The sequence below is a fragment of the Adiantum capillus-veneris genome, chromosome 26 (assembly GCF_014529385.1).
Source record: "Adiantum capillus-veneris isolate H3 chromosome 26, ASM1452938v2, whole genome shotgun sequence".
Taxonomy (NCBI): Eukaryota; Viridiplantae; Streptophyta; class Polypodiopsida; order Polypodiales; family Pteridaceae; genus Adiantum; species Adiantum capillus-veneris.
The window spans coordinates 6,749,163-6,771,517 of NC_140956.1; the positions used below are offsets into that span (position 1 = coordinate 6,749,163).

The 22,355-nt window shown below is 39.7% G+C and overlaps 1 protein-coding gene across 1 annotated transcript; it reads right to left on the reverse strand.

Annotated features, from left to right (window-relative positions):
• Positions 1-740: 740 nt before the first annotated feature.
• On the reverse strand, positions 741-1,262 carry LOC147422942 (uncharacterized). Its single transcript, XM_086500928.1, has one exon. The coding sequence runs from the start codon at positions 1,260-1,262 to the stop codon at positions 741-743; it is 522 nt and encodes a 173-aa protein (XP_086357054.1).
• Between the last annotated feature and the right edge of the window lie 21,093 nt (positions 1,263-22,355).

The following is a 22,355-nucleotide window of genomic DNA, read 5'->3' on the forward strand; positions in this document are numbered from 1 at the left end:
AATTCTGGGAATTTTTTAACACTCCCATGTCACGGCAATGTTGTTTCCACCATAATTTAGCTTCACCCGTAAGGCGAAACATCCCCAGCATTGCTTGGTTTGTAGGTGCAGTCTTGGTAGCTGAGAAATAATCGTCGATAGCTTCAACCCAGACTTTCGTATCCTTTTCCACATTGGCGCCTTCACCCTTAAAAGAAGGTGGTTGCATTTGTTTGAGCAACAATTTCTTCCCTTGAACTTCTGTGTATAAAGCATCGTTCCGAGGATTCTCTACTATAGGAGTAATTCGAGGATTCTCCTGCAAATTTTTAACACCAATGCTTATAATAGCTTAAGTCATGAAATTATTGGGCTTATCTAGTCCTTTAGAGTTCAACACATGATTCAATTAATCATGACTTACCCAGTCCATCAAACTCAAACACGTGACTTATCCAATCACATGACTTAACCAGTCATGTTTTTTCACCAACAATTAGTCAATGACTTGACCAGTCAATCAATTCTTTTGAACAAAACAACTAAATTTATTATTTGCAACACATATGCATTAATAGGCTTTTTGTCCCCACAGCACTAGTTGCATCAATTACTAACATGAAGCATATAGGGATCACCAAATCTCAATTAAGCTCAAGAGTAAATTATTTATCAAGAGTCAGTTTCTTTTCCAAAAAAAATCAACGTCTTCTATTGATGTAAGAATACAAATGGCCTTATTACAAAATGTTATAGTAACCCTAATCCTCAAGTGTATATTTGAAGCCGTGATATTCTTGGGTACTCTTTAGGAAGAAGCGCGGAGGATTTTCTATAGGGGCTAATAATCGATAAGTGGCGGGTAATTGTGGTAATCCTGTTGTCCATCCCTTGCCCAAGAAGTGGCTAGTTCTCTCCATAACAACCACTCGGTCTTTTGGAACGACCGCAATGACCTTGTCATAGACCCATCGATTGAGGTTGACGCTTCCATCTACTGTCATTGTTTTGACATTGGTTGGCCAAAAGGTATAGTAATGGACCAGCCTTAGCTCCTCGCACCATTTGATGCGGCGAAGATCATTATTCAAATTCCCTAAGCTTCCAACCCTGATGGTAAAAGTACTCCCTCGAGACCACCAGGCTCGAGACCATCCTCGCTGGGTTCGAAAATGTGGCGGAGTGGTCGATATCTCAAGGATCCTCATGACGGATGCCCAAAAATTGTAGTTGTTTGATTGGTACGCAGACATGTACATGATGTTGAATACCTGAAACCGCATGTATGCCTCATGCTGATCCTGAAACGTGTTATATATACAAATACGGAAGAATATAAGATCAATTTAATCGAGTAATTTAGAAACAAAAGCAACAATAGTGGGAAAAAAAACGCATTCTTCCCCTACATTCCCCTCTTAACGTTGGGTTAACCTCTGTTTATCCTTGGCTCTGATACCAACTGTAAGATCCTCGTCCTAAAAGATTGGGGCGACTTGGAAGATAGCCTTCTTTATCCTCTAAATTCGTTGATGACACCCTACTCCGATAATGTGAAGCAAGGATACGAGCAACGAAAGAGAAGAAGACTTTCACTTGTTGTGTTCGTAGTTGCAAGACCCTACGCCACAAGCCAGGTCGATGAGGTTAAAGGTTCTATGAACTCTAGATCCTACATTATAAGAGAAGAAAACCCCTTTCACATATTAAGGATCCAAAAACAACATCTTTTTCCCCACGTTTAAGAGGCACGGCCTCCATCCTTAAATCCGAAATATGACAATAGATAAATCTCTAACTAACTAAGACAAAGTGAAAAGTACTCAACTAATCGAGTCCACCCATCCTTGACTAGCAACCTGAGCCGGTCCCCACTTTCCACACCGCACTCACCCGTTCTTTTAATGTTATCTAATTACTACTACGATATATACAACATCATCAAAAAATTCTTTCATAACAGGAGTTAAAAAAAAATAATCTATAATCCGCAAAAAGAAGAGAGTCTTTAGTTTTTATACAAGTTTTGTCGCTAACCACAGACTTTCTCTGTCCAACCGACAGAGCCTTTGCAAAGGTTTTTCTTAATCTTCGCTAACCGTGAGATGCGCATACTTCCCTATTGCTAACCACAAGGGACATCTTGCTACCCGCAAGGCATCTTGCTAACCGTAAGGTAAAAAAAAGGAAGTTGATGACCTCAATTTTAATTTTTGCTAATCGCGACTTTCATCTGGAAACAATATTTTTCTTTCAGTATTTCATCTTCTAAATGTTTCTTTCAACAAGATCAATCAAAATCATATTCTCAAACCATAATCACTGACTGTATTTCTTTATCAAACAATACTTTTACTACTTTATGAAACATATGCTTGTTTCATGTGATTGAACAATCATGTTGAGGCGGTCCGGGGCGGGCAACAAGAAGAGTGGCCTCTAGACACCCTTCAAGGCTCCCGTGCTGCTCAATGGGGCTGGGGCACTACACAACACAAACCAAAACAACAAACCCACAGCCAAATCCCAACTACACAAGGGGCACCACCTAGTTTAAGAGCGAACTAGGACGCAAAAGAGGAGAATCGTTAGAGCAACCCACAAACAAGCAAGGAATTTACACTAACCCTAACACCAATGGAATACTCTCACACCCTAAAACACGAGAGAGAGAGAGAGAGAGAGAGATAGTGCTCGGGCTGCTTTGAAACGTATCGGCAATGATCAAGCAAACACAACTATATATTTAAGAAAGAGAGAGAAAGGGGGAGGGGGTGCTTGTTGCATTAATACCTTCTTACAAATCTGTCATGACAAATCAAAGTGAGATTAGTACTTGTTCAACATAGCTTGCGTAAATTTCACCACAACACATCACAAGAAAAGCCACCCCAATCACTGTCTTAAGGCCAGGGGAGTCCTCTCCACCCTGTCGCCCTCTTACAGTATGTGGGATTTATGGCTAGATTGATGACAACACTAGAGACAAGCTATCAAGAACTTAACAAAAAAACACCAAGACACTTACGCATCATTGTTGTCCATTACTTCACGTTGGAAGGGAGACAAAGTATCCAAGCTTAGTCCAAATCCACCCTCCTTGATTCAGCGAATGTTGGGCTTACACTAGTAGGAGAAATGATAGATTTCCTACTCTCAATTGAATGATCACTCTCTCTCTTACAATGGCATAGAGTTCCCTTGCTAATCCCCTATTACAACACATGCACATGCATAAGACAATGAGCTTCCACTCAAGAGCTCCTTCTAGAGAGGTTGAGCTTGGCTTCTCAAGCTATAGCATAGTGCTCTTGCTTATGGCTCCCCCTTTGTGCTAGCTACACCCTCCTTTTATAGCAATTTTGAAGGCTAGGGTTACTCCTCTAACCATGGTTGGGTTAGATTTTCAGCAATTTATCTAATTTCTTTTGCTTGGAATTATCAAGAAGTTGGTGAGGAAAGAGAGAGGAGAGAAATGGAGGTGATAGGACTTTTCATAGTGGGTTAGTGTTAGTAGAGTTAGTATTAATTTACAAATGGAATTGGATATTTACAATGGGAGTATCCATGTAGGATACAAATAAGGAAGAAAAAAACTCTTAAGAGGTAAGAAAAGGTGGCTTTCTTACAAGGTTGATGCTCCAAGTGTCTTGAGTAGGGCCGATTTTGACGCCTGTTGACGGTCCACTAGCTTTGACGGTACATTTTTTCTCCACTCTTGACCTTCCTTGAGAGACAAGATAATTGAAGCTGAGTAATCAACCACCATGATGCTGTCTTTTAAGAGAAGAGGCTGAATTTTGTGGTTTTTTGATAGATATGGGTAAATTGGAGGAGGAAAAATGAGACTAGGTGGTCAATTTTGGAATGGAATTGTGTGTGGGAGGTATGAGTTCACCATGGTTTCTCTTATTCTTCAAGGTTGAGGAGAAGGTGAGTAGTGTGCAGAGAGGAGTGGTGAGAGAGGTGGGGATGATGAGTGGAGAAGTGTGTGTGAAAGAGGAAAATGATAAAGTGGAAGAGAGAGTGTGGCTGCATAGCATGGGAAAACTGGGGTCCACTAATAAAATCATAGCTCACAGCTCGTAGCTCAAAAAAATATGAAAACATTTGAGGCAAAAGTTCAGCCCACGAGCTACAACTTTTGTTTGTATCACCTTTTCAAATTCGGAGAGCAAGTGAACTTTAAAAATTCAGCAAAACCGACCGTTTTTTTCCACTGCACAAGGTCCTTGTGGGGTCCTTCTTTGGATGATTCTTTTGAATACCTCCAAGAGTGAGCCCTCCATAGTGCATGTATGCATGCCACCTACCCTTGACCTTATTTGGTAGGTCTATAATTGAAGATATTGTTGAGATTATGATATAAGTGAATAGTACAACTAAGTAAATCAAATATTGAGGGGTCTAAAAAATATGTACATGACAAATATAAATAATATAAGTGGAAAAAATATAAAGGGGTCAAAAGAAATCTCTCTCATTATGAGGCTACCATAAAAAGATAAATATTTTTGGTGTTCTAATTTTTTAGAAAAAAAGCAAAATAGATGTAGGAAGGGAAAAATCACAATAGTGAAAAAATATACACATAAATAAAACTAGTTTTTTTGGATTTTTGTTGGGGTGGAGTTACACTAAATATAAGAGAAGCTTACATGAAAATATTTCTATATGGAATAAAGAGTATGAAAAATGGTAAGAAAAAATTGTGGTAATGGTGAGGCAATGTACAGAGCATAAATAACACACACCTAGGTAGAAATATTTAAATAAATACCAAAATAATTATGAAAAAATCTTTTATTTAGGCCCTATATACAAAGAAATATTTACATACGCATGGGCCATAATATACTTATATTTTTTAATTTTTTTAAATTTTTTTGGCTCAACTAGCCCAATGACTAGCTAATTGAGGGTTTTTTAAGAAGATATGGGAAAAGTCCCGTGACTCACGCACGCCTATGTACAGTGAAATGGTAGGGATAGCCACAGTGTTTGGGTGATTTTGGTAGGGTGAGGTAACTCACTGTGGCAATTACAAAGAGCCGAAAAATGGCTATCATTAGCCCTCCCCCTGGATGATGGTATATTCATGTACCATCATAGAGCGTCTTTTCCAAAGAGAGTGCTTCAGAGTCCCTGACAAGATCTTCATTGTTTGGCCCCTCAGAATTTTGGCTAGAGTTACACTCATGCTTCATGTAACAATACTTACATGAGACAGTGGCCTTTTGACAGATGTTTGGTAGATCCTTTGGTAGAAGGCGACTCAAATAGGGCTTCAAGCGATACCCGTTTACTTTCCTGGAGTGCTCTTTACCATTCAAGTCCATAAGCTGATAGTAACTTGAATTGAAAGCCTTCTTGACTATGTATGGCCCTTGCCATCTTGTTTCAAATTTGGCATCAAAACGATTATCGAGTCGATTGTCATACCTTAGCACAAGATCTCCTTCATTGATGCCTTTGTCCTTCAGTTTCTTGTCAAGCCTCTCCTTTGTCTGTGTGGCTTTCCTCTTATAGCACTCGTATGCTGCTTCTCTTTTCCACTCAAGCTCAGCTAAGGTAAGAAGTCGATCCATCCATGCTTCTTGATCATCTTGTGCTGATTTGCCATGAAGTCGCATTGTTGGAATGTTTAGCTCAATTGGCTGTAAAGCCTCTTAACCATAGACCAAGTGAAATGGTGTGAACTCCGTGGCTTCCCTATATGTGGTTCGATACGCCCACAAGGCACCATCCAAGAAGTCATCCCACAACTTTGTCTTGTTTTTCACCATCTTTCTAATGATGCCTGCAATGACACCATTAGCTTTTTCTACCAAACCATTTGATTGGGGATAGTAGGGTGTACTGTGACGATGTAGAATGTGAAGTTCTTCATAGACTTCTGTGAGCAATCCCTTTCTAAACCTTGGACCATTATCAGAAACAATCTCCAAAGGTGTGCCAAATCTACAACAAATGTGAGTGTAGACGAATTTGCTCACTGTCTTCTCATTTACCTTTGCCACACTTTGTGCTTCCACCCACCTAGTCATATAGTCTACAGCCACTAGAATGTAGAGTTTACCATTTTTTGTCCTAGGCAGAGGACCCATAGCATCAATGCCCCACTTTTCAAAGGGTCCATTTGCAATCACTATTTGCCTCGGGCCATGCACCAACCTTCTATTTCCATTTATCTGACAATTGTGACAGCTTTTACACCAATGTTGAACATCCACATGCAAGCTTGGCCAAACATACCCCGCAAGCAAAATCTTCTTCACAGTTAATTCTTGGGCAAAATGACCACCACATGCTTCTTCGTGCAAACCTTTTAGAATGGTTGGAATTTCCTCAATAGTTGGTACTCTTCTGCTCACTTGATCCTTCCCTCTTTGATAGAGGGAGCCTTCTAGGAAGAGATACATGCTTGCCTTCTTCATGAGTCTCCTCTTCTGAGCTTTTGTGAAGTCTGGTGGAAACTCACCCTCCAAAATGTAGCCAATGATGGGAGCCAATGACTCCAATCCCTGGTACCTCGGTTGCTTCACAGCAGCCGCCACCATGATGACCTGCACTTCTTTATTTACACATGCAACGGCTTGTTGTGCAAGTAAATCAGCATCTTCATTTTGTTTCCTAGGAATATGATATAATTGCAGATTAAATAGCCTACGAATGGCATGAACTTTTTTCCGTAAGTTTTCATTCTTGCATGTCCAAATGCCTAAAATCTGTTTAACAATGAGAAGTGCATCTCCCTTTACCATGAGGCGTTGTATCCCTTGGCCAATGCATATTTTTAAACCATGAAGTAGTGTGTCATATTCTGCTTCATTGTTGCTAGTTGAACCTGGTAGATTGACCTTCTCTTTCATGACCACCTCTCCACTTGGGTTGAGCAATACTAGCCCTCCCCCTGCTTTCCCTGTGGCTCGACGAAAAGCTCCATCAAAGAACAAGGTAAAAGCATTAGGAATACTTTTTGGTGGTGGCAATGGTAGGGTCTTTACATGAGGCACCTTAATTTCCTTCTCATGTACCCTATAAGTGAGAATCCCTGCCAATTGTGCACGCACACTATCTTCTACCTTGAAAGAGTATTGGAACTCTTGCAACTCCATAATCCACTTTGAGATCCTAGTACTAAGATTCATTTGAGATGACACCCAAGGGAACAAATTTTCTGCAGTGAGAATTACAAAAGGTTTTGGTAGCAGGTAGGATCTAAACTTTCTCACAGCAAACATGAGAGAAAGCATCATGAGTTCTGCTTCTGTGTAGTCTCTCTCCAAAGCATTCATGACCCTACTAGCAAAGTAGATGGGTCGCATCCTTGTACTGTGGGGATCTTGTTGTAGTAACACAGCACCAATTGTTTCCCTTCCAACACTAGAGCTAACAAAGAATGTGTACTCCCAACAAGGAGGCATGAGTGTTGGTAGCTCTGACAAAATGACTTTAATGTTACAAAAATACTCTTCAAGCTCATCAGACCATGCAAATTCTACTTGTTGTGTCAACTTTTGCAAAGGATGAAGCAACTCCGAGGCTAAGTGAATGAAGCGTGACATATACTTCACCTTCTGAATGAAAGAGATGACCTCCTTAAGACTCTTCGGTGATGGGAGCTCAATAAGAGCCTTTGCCTTTGAAGGATCCACCTCAATGCCTTTATAGGAAACCTTGTGACCGAGCAAGATCACTTCATCCTCACCTATGTGGCACTTGTCGGGGTTGAGTTGACCTCCCATGTCGTAGAGCTTCTTTAAACCTTCTTCTACCCTTTGTAGATGCAATGATTTTGAGCTATAAATGCAGAAATCATCAATGAACACCCTAATTGACTTTCCAAAGAATGCTTGAAACACCATGTTCATGAAGCGTTGGAAAGTTGCAGGAGCATTTGTCAGGCCAAATGGCATGACTCTAAAAGCATAACAACCCCAAGGAGTGATAAAGGTTGTTTTCAATTGATCCTCCAATGCGATACCTATTTGAAAGTAGCCCGAGTAGCCATCACACACAGTGTACTTCTCATGACCAGCTACTTCATTTAGTATCTCATCCTGAAATGGGAGGGGAAAGTGATCTCTTTTTGTTGCCTCATTAAGTGGACGATAATCCACACACACCCTCCACTTGCCGTTTTTCTTAGGAGTGACAACAACGGGAGAGACCCACTCTGAATTCTCCACTGGATAAATGAAACCTGCTACTAGAAGCTTTCTTACCTCCTTGAGTAGAGCCTGTTCCTTAATGACTCCTAGCCTTCGTAGCTTTTGAGCCTTAGGTGTGGCCTCTGGCTTCAACTCAATTTTGTGTTGAACAGCATCTACTCCACGCACATCGGTGTAGTCTTTAGCAAAAAGCCTAGGAAACTTCCTTAGCACACATTTGAACTCCTCTCTTTCATCCTTTGTAAGTGTTGTTGATAGCATACCTTCCAGCATCCCTTCATCTTGAACACCTTCGTTCTCTTGAGGACCTACCTCCTCCAAGCCTTGACAAGAGGTCTCTTGGTTGCTTGGCTTAAACCTTACCCCCATGACTTCGATGGAAGACTCCTCTTCAGTAATGCTGCCGCTACTTTCTTCTTCTGAAGTGCTATCGGTCCAACCTTCTTCCGTCTCACTTTGAGATGATTCTTCATGGAGCTCCTCTTGGCGTTGCTCCTTCATGTCAAAGACAACCTTCTTATGATTGTCATTCCTGCAAATTAATTTTCCACTCTCCCAATCCTGCAAAGCTCGCATTTTCATTAGCCATGGTCTTCCTAGGATAAATGGATAACCACTTCCCTTGGTCGACATAACATAAAAATCCACCGCTTTCTTAATGCCAAAGGCCTCTACAAAGACATTTTTACAAATGCCTACACACCTAGCCTTGCTATTGTTTGCCATCTTGACTTTGATTTCAGGTGTCTCATGGATGTGCATGCCTAGTCTTTGCATGAGTCCCTCTGTCATGATGCAAATTTGTGCACCCCCATCCACTAGACCTTTCCTAACCAATCTTCCTTTGATGTAACAGTCTAGCACCGGTGTAATGTCCTCATTCATTTCAGCTTGTGCAATTTTTACAACAGGCACACTCTCTTTTACCTTTCTCCTAGTGCTAACTGCCTTTGTTAAATCCCTCCTAACTTGTGGGCATAATGCAAGAAACTGAGGCCATGAGATATCAGGACCCTTACCTCGCATGTCTTCCAACAGGTTGTATGGAGCCATACCATGTCCAAGAGGGAAGTCTTGGAGATTGATACGACGTCGAGTCCTCTTAGCTTCCTTGGTCTCCTTTGCCTTCTTGCCTTGTCCATGGTCACTCTGTGATGTGACTCCTTCTTTCTCTTTACCTTTCCCTCGGCCACGCTTAATGCCATTGGCTTCCATGTCAACCTCATTTGAATTTGTCACCTCTACCACATGCACATTTGGATCTGGCAAAGGTGGAACTCCTTCTACCCCTTGTGGAGGTGTTCTTGGTCCATTTGGCCTTTGTAGAAGCCTTGGTTGTTGACCAGCTCCTTCTCCTGCATTCATCACTAGGTAATTCAAGTTAGGTCTCCCTGGCTCTCCACGGGGCCAAGGACAATTATACATCCCATGTCCAGACTCTCCGCAATTCCAACATTGCAAGACTCTCCTAGGTCGTGGATCTCGCTCTTCAGACTTCTTTGCTTGTCCCTTTGGACCTACAGCTTGTGCAAGGTGAATTGACAGGCTGCTTAAAGATTCGTTTAACTTCTCAATTACTTCCGCCGTTACCTCAGGAAGCTCCCTCGATGGTGATGCTTGTGACTTACCTTTGGGTCTAAGACCTTCTATTGGAACCTCTCCCCTTAAGCACTTGAGTTTCCTATATTTCTCAGCAGCCCTAGTTTCAGCTGCATCAAAAGTAGTAGGTGCACCTGCCTCAACTTTTACCTTAAGGTCAGGAAAGAGTCCGGCTATGAACCTCTCCTTCTTTAAAAATTCTGCACCATCACCAGGGTTAGCAACATTTTGTATCCATAGAGCCCAAAGACGTAGAAACTCTTGCTTGTACAAGTAGTAGTCATCTAAGTCTTTTTGCTTATGAGAAACAATGTCTTGCCATAGTTTTTGAGTGTTTTGGGGATCAAAGAAGTATCTCTTAAAACGATTCAAAACATCTGTGTAATTCCCCTTAACTTCCTCAGGCAAAGAGTCAAACCAAGTACTAGCATCTTTCCTAAGGACCACCTCAAACATTTCTACACGTTCTTGATCGGTTACTATCCTCTTGATACGGCAAGACATCTTGAAATTTGCTAAAAATAATTCTGCATCTTCTCCAGGCTCTCCAAAGAAAAGAGGATATCCAGACATTTGGCGTTGGCTCTCCATTATTATGAAAGATTACAACACGAGTTACAATAAGGGATACAATAGAGATTTAGAACCACTCGCCTGCAAATGAAGAAGTAAGAAAATACCACTCTAGGTTTTCTTCTTCAGCTATCCAAGCTTCAATGAGGTCTCGATTTGTTTGATCAAAACAAAAGGGTAGACTATTGATGAGCTCTAAGAAGGGTTGAAATTCTTCAAAGCTAAGGCGATAAACAGAAATCTCTAGAACTTCATTTTCTGGATCCAAAAGAGCAACCACGTCCCAAGTGATAAATTGCACTTGCTCTACAATTCCCAATGCACAAGCGGTTTGTATAAAAACTAGATCTTCATGCTCGTCGAAGGCCGTAAGAAAGTAGCAATTGACTAGGAGCTCCTTTCCTTCGAGTTCCACACAGTCGGAGTGAGGCAACCTTCTCACAATTTCATAAAGAACATCCTCATCAAGTCCAATCAAGTTTGCAAGATTTAAAGACTCCACTTGTGCTACAAAATTCCTGGACAAAAACTCCTTAGGATTATGGTTAAATCATTCAAAAGCATAAAGAGATTTACAATGTCTCTATGAACAAAGTGTCATAGAAAGTAGAGAAGGATGAGAATTTATACAAATTTGCAATCTTCTCTATGCTCTCTTTATTAAGACAAGCTCTGAATAGCTCCCTATCTCCTTTGTTGAAAGTGAAAGGAAGACTATTAATAAGACGCAAATGAGGGAAAAATTCACCAAATGTGAGTCTATGAAGCATGAACTCTGGCCGCAAGTTTACTGAAGAGTCTTCCTCAATGGTGAAATGCACTCGCCAAACGCCAAATTTCACTCTATTTACCAATCTTAGGGCACACACTAGTTGGATGAATGTGCGGTCTTCCTTAGTGCCCAACAACAAGAGGAAAATGGAATCCACGTGTAGGACCTTCCGTCTAACTTCACCACCCTCTTGTTATGAGGGAGACGCCTTACTACTTGCTCCTGCAACTCAATTGGTAATAGAGCTAGATCTCTAAGGATTGAACTTTCACTGCACACACATTCCCAGTTAGAACAAATGATCATTTTTTTTGTTTCTTGTAACAACTTGGACAAAGAAAAAACAAACATACACACTATTCTGCCGGGCTGCACTTCATTTTAAAATAAAATGAACACATGTACATCAAAAGAAGTGTGGTAGTTGATGAGAGGTAGAATGACAGGGTTTGGTGATGCAAGAATTTCTCCTGCTCTTTGGACACCAAACATGAACACCATTCGTTGTTGAAAATGGATCTTTCTACTAATTGCAACGTTTATTCTAATGTGTGGAGTAAAATGAAAGGGAAAAAACTCTATTCCTGGGCCATTATCCATGGCCTATGCATGTCCTAATGCTTAAAACAAAACAAAAATATAGACGTCCAAACTAAGGTCGTACCTAATGAGAGGCAAAATAAAAGGATTTACTGAAGCGTTTATCTCGGCCAACCTAAGAGGACCTAAAATTCTATGAATGAAACGTTGAAATTGCAACTTAGTACTAACAATTATGTGTACCTTTTGCCTTGCAATGGGAATGAAGGGATCATACAAATTTTCGTGATTCATGCAAACTACTGGACTATGCTAAAGGTTGATTCTACACAAAAATACACAAGCCGTCCTCCGTGGGGGCACCAATTTGAGGCGGTCCGGGGCGGGCAACAAGAAGAGTGGCCTCTAGACACCCTTCAAGGCTCCCGTGCTGCTCAATGGGGCTGGGGCACTACACAACACAAACCAAAACAACAAACCCACAGCCAAATCCCAACTACACAAGGGGCACCACCTAGTTTAAGAGCGAACTAGGACGCAAAAGAGGAGAATCGTTAGAGCAACCCACAAACAAGCAAGGAATTTACACTAACCCTAACACCAATGGAATACTCTCACACCCTAAAACACGAGAGAGAGAGAGAGATAGTGCTCGGGCTGCTTTGAAACGTATCGGCAATGATCAAGCAAACACAACTATATATTTAAGAAAGAGAGAGAAAGGGGGAGGGGGTGCTTGTTGCATTAATACCTTCTTACAAATCTGTCATGACAAATCAAAGTGAGATTAGTACTTGTTCAACATAGCTTGCGTAAATTTCACCACAACACATCACAAGAAAAGCCACCCCAATCACTGTCTTAAGGCCAGGGGAGTCCTCTCTACCCTGTCGCCCTCTTACAGTATGTGGGATTTATGGCTAGATTGATGACAACACTAGAGACAAGCTATCAAGAACTTAACAAAAAAACACCAAGACACTTACGCATCATTGTTGTCCATTACTTCATGTTGGAAGGGAGACAAAGTATCCAAGCTTAGTCCAAATCCACCCTCTTTGATTCAGCGAATGTTGGGCTTACACTAGTAGGAGAAATGATAGATTTCCTACTCTCAATTGAATGATCACTCTCTCTCTGACAATGGCATAGACTTCCCTTGCTAATCCCCTATACAACACATGCACATGCATAAGACAATGAGCTTCCACTCAAGAGCTCCTTCTAGAGAGGTTGAGCTTGGCTTCTCAAGCTATAGCATAGTGCTCTTGCTTATGGCTCCCCCTTTGTGCTAGCTACACCCTCCTTTTATAGCAATCTTGAAGGCTAGGGTTACTCCTCTAACCATGGTTGGGTTAGATTTTCAGCAATTTATCTAATTTCTTTTGCTTGGAATTATCAAGAAGTTGGTGAGGAAAGAGAGAGGAGAGAAATGGAGGTGATAGGACTTTTCATAGTGGGTTAGTGTTAGTAGAGTTAGTATTAATTTACAAATGGAATTGGATATTTACAATGGGAGTATCCATGTAGGATACAAATAACGAAGAAAAAAACTCTTAAGAGGTAAGAAAAGGTGGCTTTCTTACAAGGTTGATGCTCCAAGTGACTTGAGTAGGGCCGATTTTGACGCCTGTTGACGGTCCACTAGCTTTGACGGTACATTTTTTCTCCACTCTTGACCTTCCTTGAGAGACAAGATAATTGAAGCTGAGTAATCAACCACCATGATGCTGTCTTTTAAGAGAAGAGGCTGAATTTTGTGGTTTTTTGATAGATATGGGTAAATTGGAGGAGGAAAAATGAGACTAGGTGGTCAATTTTGGAATGGAATTGTGTGTGGGAGGTATGAGTTCACCATGGTTTCTCTTATTCTTCAAGGTTGAGGAGAAGGTGAGTAGTGTGCAGAGAGGAGTGGTGAGAGAGGTGGGGATGATGAGTGGAGAAGTGTGTGTGAAAGAGGAAAATGATAAAGTGGAAGAGAGAGTGTGGCTGCATAGCATGGGAAAACTGGGGTCCACTAATAAAATCATAGCTCACAGCTCGTAGCTCAAAAAAATATGAAAACATTTGAGGCAAAAGTTCAGCCCACGAGCTACAACTTTTGTTTGTATCACCTTTTCAAATTCGGAGAGCAAGTGAACTTTAAAAATTCAGCAAAACCGACCGTTTTTTTCCACTGCACAAGGTCCTTGTGGGGTCCTTCTTTGGATGATTCTTTTGAATACCTCCAAGAGTGAGCCCTCCATAGTGCATGTATGCATGCCACCTACCCTTGACCTTATTTGGTAGGTCTATAATTGAAGATATTGTTGAGATTATGATATAAGTGAATAGTACAACTAAGTAAATCAAATATTGAGGGGTCTAAAAAATATGTACATGACAAATATAAATAATATAAGTGGAAAAAATATAAAGGGGTCAAAAGAAATCTCTCTCATTATGAAGCTACCATAAAAAGATAAATATTTTTGGTGTTCTAATTTTTTAGAAAAAAAGCAAAATAGATGTAGGAAGGGGAAAATCACAATAGTGAAAAAATATACACATAAATAAAACTAGTTTTTTTGGATTTTTGTTGGGGTGGAGTTACACTAAATATAAGAGAAGCTTACATGAAAATATTTCTATATGGAATAAAGAGTATGAAAAATGGTAAGAAAAAATTGTGGTAATGGTGAGGCAATGTACAGAGCATAAATAACACACACCTAGATAGAAATATTTAAATAAATATCAAAATAATTATGAAAAAATCTTTTATTTAGGCCCTATATACAAAGAAATATTTACATACGCATGGGCCATAATATACTTATATTTTTTAATTTTTTTAAATTTTTTTGGCTCAACTAGCCCAATGACTAGCTAATTGAGGGTTTTTAAAGAAGATATGGGAAAAGTCCCGTGACTCACGCACGCCTATGTACAGTGAAATGGTAGAGATAGCCACAATGTTTGGGTGATTTTGGTAGGGTGAGGTAACTCACTGTGGCAATTACAAAGAGCCGAAAAACGGCTATCAACGTTTCTGGTTGGTTTAAGGTAAGGTCTAAGTTCATCTTACCGGTCAACATGAATACTATGCATAATTATAAATTTGTGTTACCGGATTTGAAACGCATGTGGCTAACTCCTGTGCTCGAGGTTGGACAGCTTTGACTTCTTCTTGGGTTGATGCTTCCGCATGAGATATGTTTGGAGTTGACACCTTTCTTCCCACCTTCCTTGGTGGTGCAATGGCATGGGTGTCCTTAGAACTTCGCATTACACGCTTCGGAGCCATAGCTTCGGATTAGAGAAAAGAAAAGCGCGTTGTTGGAGAGAGAGAGAGAGTGTTCACAAATCGGGTGATGGCACGTCGACGATTGGAGATGGAGATGGCTTGAGGGTGAGAGGTTAAGGGAGAGAGGCTTCCTCCGACGCGTCGTTGCGAGAGAGCTTCCGCTTCCGTAGCTGTGTGTGTTAAAAGTGAGAGGAGAAGGGTCCTTTATATAGGCCCTAGGGGGTGCTAAGAATATTGTGAGGTTTCAAGAATAGCAGAAGAAAAAGCTCGCGCGTCGTCGCGGCTCTAATTTTTTTATTTTTATTTTGGCGTTCGTGAATCCTATGTGCGAATTTTAAAAAGCTCTATACTTACAAGTTCCCATTCTATCTTGAGAGAGAGAAAGAATTCTAATTTTGACTCACCTCTCTTTCCTTCCTAAAAATATTATCTCTAAGATTTTTCTTCACTCATAGATTAGGTTCCCACATAAACCTATTGTTCCACATAAAGAAAGATCATAAATAAATAGATTCTGAACCCGATTTTCAATCCGATTGCTCTGATAAATTCATGATGACTCACAAAATTGAGAATCTCAATTACTTTGCAAAATAACTGAAATGACTTATATGGATAAATGTTGGGTACATTACAGAGTCACTACGCCACAACTTTAATAACTAAAAGAGATGAGCACTACCTTTAAACTTGCTGTGGGAGTAAGCAAAACAATTATTTTTAATTTGAAAATGGACATATTCTTGGGTAATAATAAGCACTACTAACTAGCATTGTGCTTGATAGGATTTTTTGTGCATATGAACATGCTTATACCCTCAAGTAAACAAAGGCGTTTCTTTATATATGTATGAGTTTACCCAAAAGAGTTGTGAAAAAAGTATGGGACCAAGAAGATCAAAAGGATGTTGGCATCAATGAATATTTTTCCCATAGCTGAGATAGATGTGAACGCGCTCCTTTTGTATAGAGAAAGACAGAATAGTAGACACAATAATACCCAAAAAACTTCATTGAGTTAAATTTAAGGGAAAGATCAACAAATCTAGATGGCAAGCCTTTAGGAGAACACAAAAGCAAAACTATGGAGAAATCAAACCAGAGGAAGAGAACATGGGAAACATGCAACACAATGCCCGTGCACTTGAGTGTAATAGGATATTCTTTGATAAAGAGGGAGATCTAGCTAGTACATGCAATTCTCATAATGAATATGAAGCAGGAATACACACAAAAAAAGAAGTTGAACCAGTGGCGAGACAGAAAGGGAATAAATTATCAAATTGGATATTACCAGATGATTGAGAAGTAGAGAAGTGGAATTTAGGTTTTGCATCCACTTGAGCTGAGAGAGAGAGAGAGAGAGAGGAAGGGAGGAAGAGATATATATATATATATATATATATATATATATATATATAGGTAAGGAGACAGGGAAAGAGGGGGAGAGAGATTAGTGATGAAGAGAGAAAGAGAGATATGGAAAGAGAAGGTAGAGAGAGATAGAGAGAGCCAAAGAGAGGAAGAGAGAGGGGAGACATATATCTATATATGGAAAGAGCTAAAAGGAGAGATACAGAGAGAGAGATAGATAACAAGTGAGACAAAGAGAGGAAGAGATAGGGATATATATATATATATATATATATATATATCTATATATATATATATATATAGAGAGAGAGAGAGAGAGAGAGAGAGAGAGAGAGAGGGAGATAGAAGGGGAGTGAGAGAGGAGATAGAGAGAGGAAAGAGGCAGAGAGAGAAAGGGAGAAAAAAAAGATCACTCTAGAGGTTCTCTTTTAAAGCTCTATTTGGAACGAGCTTTTTGGAGCAAGCTTTTAGAGCGAGATTTTTTACTAGATTTGGTTTGTACAACAATATTAAAAAAGATCTCACTCCGAAGCTTGCTTCGAATCAATCCCTTCAGATGCACTACATGAAAATTGTGGATCAGATTAGGGAATGATATGAATAAAGCAAGGCATTATGGGTCTCTTGGAATTATTGAATGACACTGAACAAAAGAGCACAATGTCAGAATTGAAAGATGATAAGATCAATTTCCACAATATGACGACCCAATGGTCAGCTTAGATCAGTCTCTTAATCAAGTACATGAATGAGCTACTTCAACTATCAATGAAGGCATCCAAGGTTATTGAAAAGAAACTTGCTAGTAAAGCTAGGTTTGAACCCTAGTTTAGAGAACTAACTGAGGTTCTGTTCAAAGCTAGTATAAAAGACAATCAACCAGACCCAATTGAATGGATACACACTACATCCATCTGCCACAAGCCGGCAAGGGCACACCTCACCTAAGGCAAGAAAACATTGTATGATCCTAATACAAAGACCTGGCATGCTTTCACGCCATATGAAGTCAAGATGTTGATAGACCAAAGGGAGAAACTACAATAGGAGGCCATTTACAGAATTATTCAGAAGGAAAATGTTTTCTATAGTGTCGCTGAAGGTCAAGTAGAGTATGGAGTTTTTTAACTGCCACCTCAACATATACTAAAGGCTGAACTAAAGAAACCTCTAGACAAACAAAAAGCTAAGCACAAGTGCTAAGTTCAACTCACTGATAGTCTAAAATTTTGGAAATATTCCAAAATTCAAGAAAGGGTAGGGGGATGTATATAGTGGGAACTCACACTTGTAAGTGGCTTGAGCGTGATGTCTATTTGAGCAGCATGTGTGTGTGTGTGTGTGTTTGTGTGTGTGTGTGTGTGTTTGTGTTTGTGTGTGTGTGTGTGTGTGTGTGTGTGTGTGTGTGTGTGTGTGAGAGAGAGAGAGAGAGAGAGAGAGAGAGAGAGAGAGAGAGAGCTCATCCTCTACCCCACAACCTTAGTACTAAAAAAGATGAGCACTACCTTTGAAATTGATGTGGGAGTAAACATAGCAATTATTTTCAATTTGAACATGGACATATTCTTGGGTCGCAAATATATGCTAACAAGAACTACTACATTAGGGAATTCGGGAGGTCATTTGGAGGGACTTATTGAGGAGAGAGAAAAGGAGGTGCATCCAATGAACAGCAAGCCAACATAACGTAGAAAATAGGAAGAAATAAATCAAAAAATTCAAAAGAAAGAGAAGAAACATGAGGTAAAACCTCGTTTTTACGGCCCATTGTCTGAATGTAGTTATGGCACTGAAAGGTAGCTATGATATTGTATCATATGCCCGCCACCAAAAGCTCTTGCTCCATTAACCAAGCATTCAAAACTAAATTTCCCTCCATTGTGGAAGCAAGTTCATGCTTTCTTCTACCACTTAGAAAGAGCCATGCTTTATTCTTCTTCCCACCATTAGTCTCCCAACCATTAGCTCTAGGGGTTGTTGTGCTCTCTTCCCAGCTAGCCTCACCATTAGTCTCCCAAGGAGGTCAAGTAGCACCATAAGCTCTATCACTATCTATAACTCCATCAATATAGATAGTCAATGGCAACAATAGACAATATACAAAGGTTCTTGGGTTCTTATGCAACCAAGAAGGAGGAAAAGATTCTCAATAGAAAATCTATTTTGTTCAGCATGGAAAGCACGAGTGCTATATTTCAAAGTGGAGGTGGGCAAGAAAACTATTAAGGAGGTTTTGGTACAACATGTGTATAGTCACTTTGGTGTGATTGCTAATGGCAGAGATGTCTCATTGGCTTATCATCTTTGATGCAACTATAAGTGTGTTCATATCCTTCCATCTCTATTATTTCTTTCATACCTTGCTGTTCTCTTAATTTATTTTTTCTTTTTAAAGAGGTAGAACAATATTGGCAGAGGTAGATCATGTTCTCATAAGTTCTACATTTGTTTCAGTAGATAGACTATGTGGTCTATTACATTTTGTTGTTGCAATTGCAGATGTCTATCCTTCATCATACAAGGAATGAGAGCTAGTAGAGTGTATGATAGGTATCAACTCTATAATCCACGCTAACATTGGTGTTTTGCAGTATGATGGAAGAACTAGCAACAGTCTTCCAGATGAGGGAATTTTCTTCTATGAGCATTTCTACTAGCTCAACTAGAAAAATCAAAAGGGTACTCTGGTTAAACTCCCTTTCCCTACCAATTGGAGCTGTATCCACTCGCTAGTCCTGAACACCATAGTGTGTGAAGCTCTCAGAAGCAAGCTATTTAGGGATGTGCAAATGTCCCTACAAAATTTAGTGCACACTAAATTGGTAGAGATTGCTAATTTTTATCCTATAATTTTATTTGTGGAACTATTTCACACATGCCACATACATGTTGCAAAGACACTGCTAGTATGTAAATCTCTAGATGCTTGCTTTTGTGACAAGCTTCTTGATAGAGAGTGGTTTGTTAAAGAGGTGGCTGACATATATTGCGAGGTTGTATTGAAAAATTTGGTGGCCAAGTACATGATCGGCACATAGTACCTTCTCATCTCCTTCTGGTACCAGCGCTCTCAAATTGTAGCAGGCTACTCTAATTTTATTCATATTGATCAAGAATCGGTAGGCCTGGAGAATAATGGTGTCATAGATGTGGAGGTATTCAACAAAGAGTTGAACCTTGTGACACTGGTCACAATAAAAAAGAAATGCAACCTTCTGCAACTCTGGCATGACATCGTGGATGAGACTGCGGAGAACGAGCCCTCGCAGTTCTATTTCTTAATTGGTGGACTCAAAGTAACGCAATGAAGGGAAAAAGAGATTGTCTATAGAGAACTAACTCGCCAAGTCCAACTCGTGCCAATGTAGCTTGAATAAATCTATATTCGTGACTTTCATTCCAACGTTTCTTGCAATTTAAATCTTTTGTTTCAATTGTGAGATGATTTCCACAATTTGGTTATATCTTTATTTCAATTGTAAGATGAGGTCTATCTCACTACCCCTATCCCTTTGTTAGTGGAAATGTGATTACTGTATATTTTGAACAACATATGCAGAGTTTGATGTATTATGGACAAGACCACAGAGAACAAACCCTCGCAGTTCTATTTCTTGATTGGTGGATGCAAAGTAATGCAACGAAGGGAAAAAGAGATTGTCTATAGAGAACTAACTGGTCAAGTCCGAATCGTACCAATGTAACTTGAATGAATCTATATTCATGACTTCCATTACAATGTTTCTTGCAATTCAAATCTTTTGTTTCAATTGTGAGATGATTTTCACAATTTGGTTATATCTTTATTTCAATTTTAACATGAGGTCTGTCGCACTACCTCTATCCCTTTGCTAGCTAGAAGTGTAATTACTGTGTATTTTGAACAACATATGCAAAGTTTGATGTATAGTCTCTCTCTCTCTCACTCACTCTCTCTCTCTCTCTCACACACACACACACACAAACATTTCCATGGCATCACATTGAGAAGTACAAAGAATCATATTAATGTAGATAGCTAACACTTTGGAGAGTATTTGTAAGTAAAAATTGTGAAATAGTCAATGGGCTGAAATACAAAATTTGGATCTAAGGGATCAAAATGTCCTCTAGATAAAATTCATGCTCATGAACTTCACTTATGAGGGTGGGGAGAGATTGGTTCCCGGTGGATCTAGCAAGCCCTTATGGGGTGTGTCATCTATCAACAAAGTGTTGATATAAACATATGGGACATGGATTTGAAAAGAAAGGTTTATAAAATAGGAATACATTTGGTTTGGTAGGGTGGTATTGGCTATCAATTTAAACACACTCCTTCTGTGAATACAAAAAATCAAATTGCAAATGTTCAATTCCCTCTATGCGGCAAACCATATTTACAAGGGGATTGAGGTTTCTCTGCAACATAGAGGATCATATCGCAACCTGGAACCTTAAAAGTAGAAACTATATAAATTCCTTGGTTCCCAGATGCACAATGGCTCTGTGATCACCTACCCTAAAGGTGTGCAGGTTGACAAGTTCTACGTGGGGATCATACGGCTCCAAAAACAACAACAATCCGTTGACGTCCAAAATAATTAGTCTCTGCAAAACAAATAAATAGTTAGACAATATGTTGACTTTCATATTCTTTTACATTGGGTATTATCAAAACAATCATGTCAATGTCTAGCAAAGGCTCACACTGGGTTTGCCTACCGTCGAGGTTGTCTTGTCCAGTGTTGACATCCTTGAGCTTCTTCTCTTGTTCTTCTGCTGTTCGAGACTCTTGTGTCTCCAGTGTTGAGGGCTCCATTGCACTTGAATTTTCTTTTAATGTGCTATGACATATTTTTGTGGCAGGCATAAATGACTCTTGATTTTCAAGCTCAATAGGTGGAATTGTGGAAAAGGTATGCTCTGCTTGAGGGTTAGAGCCTTCTTTCTCAGCCCCTCCCCCTCTGCATAAACTTCTTCCTTCTGAGACCCTCCAAGCATAGAGGGAGTTTCAACATTTATTTGTTTGTCAACCCCTCAATCTATGTGATCTTTCTCCTATGTGGGCTTCCCCTCATTTGGAGTTTTCTCCTTGTCAAACTCTCCCTCTACAGCATTTCTCTTCTCAAAAGTTCCTCCCTCCTCTTGCTCCTATCCTTTCTCAGGTGCCCTCAAGGAATCTATTTGCTGCAATCCATCAACAGTCATTGTTAACTCTACAATGTGGTCATCTAATAGGGTTTGTTTAGCATCCATGCTCATAGGATGTGAAATTTCAAGAAGATGCTTGATTAGGGTGTCACGGTATCGGTGCAAATACTCTACGGTGTAATTCTCCAATTCACTCTACAAAAGGAAAAACAAACAAAAAGGAATTGAGACACATTTTCATCCAAACTATTAGAATGTCATAGTAATGTTGTGAAAAACTCATACCTTTGACATGAATTGCTTTAGTGCAAAAAAGCTCTGCAGTATATACTCAACATGGAGGAGGCATCTCCATCCACACGCATTGCCATCTGTCTTTAAAGGCACTGTGACTTCCTTAATTTTTGACCTATACATCTCTAGATTTCTGCATAGCCTTCCGGAAATATACGTGCAACAGTCTTTTTATGCGTCTACAAGGAGGAGGAGTTGGTATGAACTCAACAATGATAACTGTCTCTATACTTTATCCAAAGCAAAACCAGCTTATAATTATCAATACTTACAATCTCAATTATGGATACATTCCTAGAATTGATTTTAGTGTCCAGACAGCTAGCTTGTCAAGTTCAATGCAAACCAGGCTCCAATGGCGGTTGCTCTCATATGGAAAAATTATGGTTGTTACTTGTAGCATTGATGAACAATGGGCAAGCCAGTTCTTGAATGTGCCAATATGGGTGTTTTTCATTTTGAGAAACAAAGAAATATGGGATTCCAAGATATATGTTTTTGCATGGCTTTGTGGAGCTAGTTGACTCTTTATCAAACTACAAGACGGTTACTAGTTGTTAGTCTCTAGCCTCAAGGATGAATAAAAATATGTTGAAGCTAATGAAAGCATCTTACTTCATTTGGGCCGGTT

What these genes read in the sequence shown, in the direction of transcription:
- LOC147422942 (XM_086500928.1), bottom strand. Translation starts at nt 1,262, where the DNA reads ATGCGGTTTCAGGTATTCAACATCATGTACATGTCTGCGTACCAATCA.